At 36.0% G+C, this 8,957-nt stretch overlaps 1 protein-coding gene across 1 annotated transcript; it reads right to left on the bottom strand.

The window, feature by feature from the left end:
- Nucleotides 1-4,344: 4,344 nt before the first annotated feature.
- LOC105117338 (uncharacterized) lies at nucleotides 4,345-7,187 on the bottom strand. Its single transcript, XM_011014962.1, has 3 exons — nucleotides 6,154-7,187; nucleotides 5,491-6,012; nucleotides 4,345-5,157 (listed from the first exon to the last, which is right to left on the bottom strand). Exons 1-3 carry the CDS (start codon nucleotides 6,671-6,673, stop codon nucleotides 4,850-4,852), a joined length of 1,350 nt encoding a protein of 449 aa, XP_011013264.1. The 5' UTR covers nucleotides 6,674-7,187; the 3' UTR covers nucleotides 4,345-4,849.
- Nucleotides 7,188-8,957: the final 1,770 nt, after the last annotated feature.

The raw sequence follows: 8,957 nt of genomic DNA, 5'->3' as shown, positions 1-8,957 counted from the left end.
AATTGATCGATAATGATGTGCAAGAGCTCAAGCTTCGCATCAATTCCAACTTTTCATGATTGGAATCCCTCTTAAAATCTCTTGATCTTGTGGTTCTCCTCCTAGAAAAACTTACTTTCTTCCATAGGCTTTTCATTAATAGCATCGCGGTAAAACTGTATTTTTATTTTAGAATTAAATTATTCTTTTATATAGTTTTAATGTTTTGATATTAAAAATAAATGTTAAAAAATAAAAAATATTATTTTAAAATATTTATAAACAAGAAATTCTTTAAAAAATAATCTCTTCCCTCGTACTATACGTGGAAACCTTTTATAAAATGTACAACTCCCACTAATGAATCTACTTTTCCGGGTATTGGCCCAACGTCAACCTCCTAGTACTATTATTGTAGTGTATAATGCCATGGCGATGGCAATAAATTGAAGACCTCTTTTTTCAGATATTGATAAACCCATGACTTAGATTTTGATATATATATATATATATAGATATAGATGCGCGCGCGCTCTGGCGCAATATCTACCGCACGATATTTTTATAATCCATACGTAGTAATAACAAAATGATTTATTTCATCTTGATCAACTCATTCAGCATGTTGAGAATCAAAATACACTGTTTTGATGTGTTCATCTTGATCAACTCATTCAGCATGTTGGGAATCAAAATACACTGTTTTGATGTGTTCTTCAACGGATGTATATCATGCATGCAGTTTGACAATGGATGAGGTTCATGGCTGGAGTGACCCTTTTCTTCTTGAGATTTCTTGAATTCCAACCTTTTTATATCTCTGTCTATAAACAAAATATAAAAAACTCTTCCATCACAGATCCTAACGGGCAGGGAGGAAACACTTAACTTAGAACAGTAAAAATAACTTTCTGTGCCTGCGTAAACTAGAGATGCAGCAGCAAGAGAGAATACTTCGAGTGGAGGAGGTAGCTGGAAAGAATTGCCTATCAGGAGCCTTGCAGGGTCAAGTAGAAAACAACAGAGAGATAAAGCGTAAAATTCATATTTATCCAAACTAGCGATGAAGCATATTGACATTTTTTTAATGTAGTGAAATATACTAACAATTAGAATACTAAGGTGGTGGACGAAATGGGCAGGAAGAACAAACAACTTTCAAAAAGCGGAAATGAATTTAAAATGAAAAGGCACTTTTACCCATTTAAAAAATATTATTTCAATGAAAAAAATAAAATGGATTGCTTTCGCCCATTTAAAGTTATAGATATACAAGCCTTGCCCAGTAAACTAATAAAAACAACCCAATTTCTCTCTCCCACCACCAGATCGACAGGCCAGGAATGGTGTTTCGTGAAGATTGCCTGTTAACGAGTTGCTTAATGATAGAAAGGCATGTTAATTATTATGGCTATTTTCTTTTTGAACCATCCATGTTTCCTCGAGGCCTATTAATTAATATACTACGAATTATTATTATTATTATTTAAGAAAAGTGCAAATTATCTTCCTAGCACAGCTTAAATTGTTCTTTATAAAATAAAATCTCCAAGAAAGGCTTGAGCTTTCCTTTTATACCAAAAAATGTTCTTTCATTTCGGTATTGATTTCTAGATTTACTCTTTCTTTTACATAAATATAAACTTCTAAGTATTATCTATAAATAAAAAATAAAAACGGGCCATTGAATTTGCTCTTTTCCTTTTCGTTAGGTGGAACTGGGATTAGAAGCAGGGCATGTCCAATACTAGTAGGTTTTGGAAACACAAGCCCTATATGAGCCCGGTGTTCGAATAATCCACTGGATCAATGGTCTTTGATCTTAACCCTTTATTGGGCTGGTCAGTAGCCAGAAAGCCCAGGCCCAAATGTTCCCGGTCATATTGTTTTTTTTTTTTCGTTTTCTAATAAGAAAAAAAAAAAAATGAGGTCGCCGACGGTGAAAAGTATTTGCTCGATTTCATTTCATTTTGGAGTTTAAACTTTAGAGTCAACATCCAAGATAATTTATTTGATTATTTTAATCATATTAGATCGATATATTTATAAAATCATCTAAGGAGAAACTTAATCTCAATTCATACATAAATCGATTTAAAAATACCATTATTACAGAAAAACAACTCGAATTGTCATCATTGCCAGGCTCCAAGGACATTTTCATAAGGACATCCATTCTTTATCCAGTTTAAATCTAAGTTTTTCAATTTAAAAATATTTTTTCACTTTATATTTTTTTAAAAATTACTTTTACTTCTCTGTTCATGTTCTATGTAAAAACTCAAACAACTCCTCCTTACAGTAGATTGATATACAGTCTCATTTTCATCAACATCGTTACTCTAAATTGATTACCGCTTTTATTTCTATTAAGTATCCTTGCTTTGATTAACGTCCTTTATCTTGAGCAGAAAGACTTTCAACCATTAATCCATAACATCACAACCTGTTGATATCAAATATGTGTTCATAGAGAGGAAGGCGATGAACAGTACATTCCAACTTGAGAATTCTTTATACCATTTTTTTTCCCATCAGAAAATTATTTATTTTTCTAGGTTTTATGTTTTCGTACGTCCCGTCATATATGACAATTATACCTGCATTTATGAAAGACATTATTTTCATGTAGATGTAGTTGGAGATCAGTAGAAAATACACGATTTACTCGGATACTAAGATAGGTTAGAGTATCTCTAACCTGATGAACTCCCATGCCCAGCTTTACACATGCAAATGATTTATTAAATTTTCAATATATATATCTAAAAGAAGTTGTGGGATTTTTTTTTCAAGATTAACTTTATCTGATAAATACAAAGAATAGAAGTTAGAAAGCTCCCATCTAGCGAAGGATGCATCCTTACATCCCTCCTACTGGTGAGGTCTGAGAAAGAAGAAAAACAAGAATTTACAGATGATCGTGTTAGTACTTACTAGACAGTATGGAGTAGCTTAATTCTTGGAATTATTTTTAACCAAATACAAAACATTACCTTCTCAGAATTCATCTTACTATAAACTTTGAGCAAATCACTTAAAATCTCAATTTCCTGTGATCGTGTGATCAAAGTTTGCAACAGCCAGATCAGCTTTTTATACTGTTACCAAATAATAAATATTCTTCCTACCAAATTACGCTAATTTCAAGATAAGCAAACAATAACCAAAGTTAAGATTGCCACTCTTTCTTTTTAAAAGAAAAAAGGCGGGGGGGTAGAAAGGACGAAAGAATGAAATATAAATTAGCTGGTTAATGTTTGCGTGTTGGCCCATGACAACAGTATATCGAAACTCATGTCATCATGTAATATGTTTCTTGCATCGGCGGGTAACCATATGCATACAGAACTTTTTGTACAGAAGTAGACAGTTGCAAACAGATACACCCCATGTGGGTGGCATGAAATCACAGAAGATTCTGCCGATGAGGAAACGAAAGGAATGGATGTTCAACAGTTCCCATCATCAACGCATTAGGAGGGTGGGTGGTGTTTGGTTCTGTTGCAGGATATGTGCCTGAATTTTGCAGGCCCATGAGAAAAGGATGTTTGATACAAGTTTCAGTTTCCTGTTTTGTGTCTTTATTAGCATGCACCAGCGTCACCACCACCACCATCAACATCCTCTTCAGCTTCGCAGCAACAAACCAAACAACCTTACCCCATTCAAAAAATAAAAAATTAAAACCCCACTTTTTAAGGTCAAGCTAGCTCCAACAATCTTCAGCCTTCTTTGTTAAAACTGTGTGGACAGCGTGGAGTAAACAAAACACTAAGACTTTCATCCTAGTGTCGTCCCCTCAGTTTCACTTTTAAGCCCTTTGAATTTCTACCCCGTCCATGTTTTATTCAGAAGTAATTAACTATATTGTTTATATATTATTTACAAACTTAGTCACGTCCACTTAAACTCTAAAGGGCCATCTCCAACATAGAATTATGCATCAGTTTTAATTTATATGTTAATTATACAAACAATCCCTCCCTTATCCTCCGACTGATGTTTTTCAAAAATGCAAATTCTTGTTATTTTACATGTAATGTTAGAGACCACACTCATAATTTTTAACTGATTAATGTGGCAACATCATACGAGGAGAGTTCTTGAAATCATGCAGAGGTGGATGTAATAAAGGATTTTCTGTTTTTGTATTCTATATATCATCACCTAGGTTTTTTAGATGATGATCATGGAAGAATATACATACATACATGTATATTATGATGGAAGAATCACTCTGGAAAGTATTGGTAATCTTGGACCAAGAAAAGAAAAACAAGTAGCTACCCTTTATAATTTTCTGGAAGCAGTTTTATACGTATGGGTAGAAAAAGAAAAGAAAAAAAAGCAAACGACATCAGTGAATCATTGCTCCAATGTTTCAATCAACATTCATGTTCTAGAAATTGGAGTGTGGAGATTGAAGATTTCCTTCTTTCTAAGTAAAATACATATATAAATAAAAAGCCAATGACTCAAGATAGAGGCTTAAAAAAGAAGAAGAAAATAATGGGGAAAGAGGAAACGAATACAGAAAGGATAATATCCATCATTAATCAAGTTTATTTGTTTTACCCTTCGAAAGGGTCTCATGTGACAGCAGAAGATTTTACTACACAAAAAAGAAGAAGAGGAAGAAGAAGAAAAAGATGCAGGGGCGACATGACATCAAAAGACTGATGCAGATTTTATCTTCTGCCATCCCACTGCAACAATTAAGTACAATCCCTTCACCTTTTCCTCTAATGGCCTCTCAGTTATATTGGAGCACATCCACATTAAGCACCTCTCTGATATGATTTCTGCTAAAAACAATAACCCTTTTCAGCCTTTTTTTCTTTTCTTTTCTTTTGCTATGCTTCTGACTTCATGTGGCTCCTACCCCGAGAAAGTCAATGAACGGTGGTGGAACAGTCTCAAAATGGCCGCTAACTCTGCTCTGATCTGCCACTGATGGTGATGAAGGTGATGGCTGACTGACTGAAACTTCTTTAGGTAATGTTGACGCTGTAAAATCTGAGAAACAATAAGGGTTTTGGTAGTTTGGCTGTTGCGTTGCCATCAAGTATGGAGGGTAATGTTGGGGGTAAAAACCAGAAATGCGGGGCTCTTCATTTGGCCTATCCCATGATCTGGTTTGGCTGAACATGCCCAGCATGTCTTTACTTTTGGGATCTGCAACAAAACCCAAATCAATAACAAAGATGAAAAGAACCGCTAGTAGTTAAAAGAAAGAAGCATGCGCAAGTTTCTACAGAATTTAGAGCAACAAAAAAGTTAGTGGAGAAGGTTTGTTTAAGTCAGTGAACCAATGGAGGGAGGCTTGGTTTCAACTGTATAAATCGAAGAGAATAAAGCTAGGAAATGAGGTAGGCTTCCCAAAAAGAAACCAACGAGGAAGGAGCACAGAAACCCAAACAAACTCAAGAATACACCACATAAACAAAAAACAAAAGAGAATGTAAAGAGAGGGTGAGGATTAAGGGGGGTCACAAAAGACGCACATACCAAAGAAGAAATCAAAAGGTGTATGCTGTGCACAAAACCCACTTTGAGGGACCTTAATGCTTGAGACTGCTTCTCCCTCACTGGTCATGTTGGGGAATCCATTAAAGCCGTTGTCCACCCCACCGCAACCAGCACCATTAAAGTTTACAATTCGGCAAGACGATAAGTTATCTAATCCTCCAGCACTGGGGATGTTGAGACAACATGGTGGTTGTTCTGCTTTCATGCCTGCATCTCTACCGACAAAGCTTGGAATTTCCTCCATTCTTCTGTTGACAGATTGACTTAGCCTCCTTCTCCTGTAAGCACTTGATTGTTCTCTAAATTTTCTGGCCATTATGACATGCCAGTGGTTCTTGACTGCATTATCAGTTCTTCCAGGGAAAAGTCTTGCTATCATGGCCCATTTGTTACCATAAAGTCTATGAGCTTGCATTAGTCTCTCTTCTTCTTCTTCAGTGAAAGCTTTTCTGTTTATCCTTGGATCCAGCTGGTTAAACCACCTTAACCTGCAGCTCTTACCTTCACATAACAATAATCAAAATGAGCCAAGCAGAAACTAGAAAATAAGATCCCTAAAGCAAAGGAGAACACAAAACGTAGACAAATGAGAGGCAAGATTTGAACAGAAGTTTACAATTTCTTTTTCTTAAGTAATTTTACCTGATCTACCTTCCAACTTCTCAGCTATAAGGTTCCAATTTTGAGGACCATAAAGAGCCACAAGTTCCTTCAGCTTGGTATCTTCTGCCGGCCTCCAATGCCCTCTTGCACAAAGCTTTGACTGCCCACTATCTGTTTCCCTGCCACTTATCATATTTTCATTAGGGTTCTCTTCATGTGATGAGTTAGCATTGTGATTTATAGTCTCATTGTTCTCTCCAAATCCATCACTGCAATCAGAGACCTTAACCTCCGCAACAGCATCACTGCTAGCATAATAGTTTCCCATCAAAGGAAAACCCCAAGTGAGCCTCCCGTTTTCCATTTCATGAGAAGAAGAGGCAGGTGGTGTCATTCCAAAGTTGGGACTAAGAGAGAGAGAACCAATGTCTGTATAAACCATCCCCATTGAAGAGCAAGGAGAGGAAGAGGAAGATGAGGAAGCACTAGAAGAGTAACAAGCAAGGACATTTCTGCTGTTATTATATGGTGTTGCATATAGAACACTCTTCCTGGCCATGCCTTCATTTCTTAATTTCTCTGACAGATGCTGTTATACAACTGTACACAATGTCATCATCCTGTGGGAGTCTAAACTCTAAAGATAAGAAGCTAAGTTTGACAGAGAGAGATGAAGGAATGGATGGAGAGATGCAAGTTTAAGTCTCTTGAGAACAGCAAGGATCAGCAAGGTGCTTTAATTAGAGCTATATCTTTCTTTGTCTGTTGCGAGACTCCAGGGAGGGGAGAGAAGGCTTAAAAGTAGTTAACAACCCCCCCTGACTGACCGTTTTATTTAACTAGCTAGCTAGTACCTCCCGTGTTATTTTAATGGTAGTAGTATTTCCTTCCTCTTTTTTGAATCATCACACGTGTGAGATTGAGAGACCCTCTCTCTCTCTCTCTTCTCTCTTGAACTTGAACTGTTGAAGGTTCTTCCTTCTTGGGTTGTCTCTCTCTGTATTGACAAGACTAGAATGTGCAAGGGCTGCTAGCTTGGGCTTGCACAGGTCTAGACACCTTTCTTTTCAAGGCAGAAAATGAGGGCTTGACATAACAACCCCTGTCAAGCACCAGTAAATAACCTAGCCCCACTTCAGCTGAATCAGCTCCTCTCTCAATCTCCATCAGTTTATGTGTGTGTGTGTGTCAATGGATCTATCTATCTATCTATCTAGCTTGTGTTTTTGCTTTGAGAGAGGCCGGTTTAACCTGGGTTTCAGATAACCACCTGAAGTTGACCCAACAGCCAAACCCCTATGCCAAATCATTACTTTATTAATATCACTTCTTACACAACTAATTATAACAGTCCAAAAAGGCTATTACTTTCACGCCATCTTAATCCCCACCCCCTCCTACACTTCTCCCCGTCTCTTTCATGGAGCGCAATCTCTCTCTTTCTATATATATATATATATATATATATAATGCTGCTACAAGAAAAATTGAAGTTAATCATCTTGTATGGGCGAGAAACTCGTTAATGGTCATATGCAAGTACGTGCTCCATCATATAAGATTTCGCTCGAATACTAGTTTGACTTGGCCTCCCTCAATTGATTTGGATGGTGATGCCAAGATTTAAATTTTTGGTGAGATGATATATTTATTTGAATTTTATCATGATTATGGAGGTACTCTGATATATATATATATATCAGTGTTAATATTTTCCTTTGGTGGATTCTCTCTCTAATATGTGTAAATTTATAATTTTTCATTATACATGACAGGTTCAAAAACTCTTGGGGGCATGGCCCCTTGTCCTTAGAATCTGTCCATAACAAAAAACATCATCCTTCTACTCTTGTTGCCTCTACATGAACAGCCATTATCTAGTAGTTGTGTATTCAATAATTTATTTTAATGAAATTATTTCAACTTTAATAACTTAATTATAATAACCGGACATGATACCTTGCATTACATGTGTATTTCAACTTTTATCGTTTAAAATGATAAAAAGAAAAAATGGCTTTAAATAACTTCAATGGTACCCCTTATATATATATATATATGTAAAAAAGGGTGGCGCCTATTTTCCATGTAGGGAATGTCCTTAGACTGCACTTTCATTCCTTAAAATACTTGGGCCATGAAATACAAGAAGGAAAAAAGAATAGTACTTAGGAAGAAGAAGTATCCTTATCTATCTATTTATTTTCACGGTTTTCACTTTACTTACAGGAAAATCCATTAATAGACATTTACTGTATGTGCTCACAGAGTAACAGAACTGTACGATCCTCCTTGCTGAAGCTTTGAAAACCTGACTACTTTCCATGGGAAACACTCCAAACTAAACTATCCCAATGTAATTGTCAAAAAACCCACCATTTGCAGTTACTTCCACCCTCGGGGTCATAGGGTCCCAGCCAGTGTAGCCTGTTTCCGTGTCATTTTACTCACTGTTTCCCCTGCCTTCATGAAACTGTGTATCTGCTACATACCAATGTCATTTATGGCGCTTATGAACACGTGAACTTGCTTGTGAGACGATATCGATTCGGACTGATGTCATCGTGACCATATGTATTGCTAGAGAGACTCAAAAGTTGCAGCAGCTCTTCTGTTCGTAATATGTATTGTTAGAGAGACCCAAAAGTCAGGTCCAGGCAACAAGACGAATATACTGAAATAAGATATATTCGCATTGTTTTTTTTTAAAAAAAAACGCTTAATTTATAGTCTGATGGTTGTGATTTTGTAATTTTTTATTTTGAATTATAATTCAAATGTTATTTTTATAAATAATCTAATGACAATATTGAGTCAAGTTACAGGTATATTTGATAAAAAAA

Source organism: Populus euphratica, unplaced genomic scaffold, assembly GCF_000495115.2.
Source record: "Populus euphratica unplaced genomic scaffold, PopEup_1.0 scaffold5.1, whole genome shotgun sequence".
NCBI classification, from domain to species: domain Eukaryota; kingdom Viridiplantae; phylum Streptophyta; class Magnoliopsida; order Malpighiales; family Salicaceae; genus Populus; species Populus euphratica.
Note: the sequence above shows the minus strand (reverse complement) of the source record. Positions and strands in the feature narration are given on the sequence as shown.

Bases quoted from the DNA above. Each gene is read 5' to 3' on its own strand.
- LOC105117338 (XM_011014962.1), bottom strand. From the start codon at position 6,673: ATGGCCAGGAAGAGTGTTCTATATGCAACACCATATAATAACAGCAGA. The intron at 6,013-6,153 runs GTAAAATTACTT...TGTTATGTGAAG, and splicing joins GAAGTTGGAAGGTAGATCAG to GTAAGAGCTGCAGGTTAAGG. The intron at 5,158-5,490 runs GTATGTGCGTCT...GTTTTGTTGCAG, and splicing joins ACCTTTTGATTTCTTCTTTG to ATCCCAAAAGTAAAGACATG.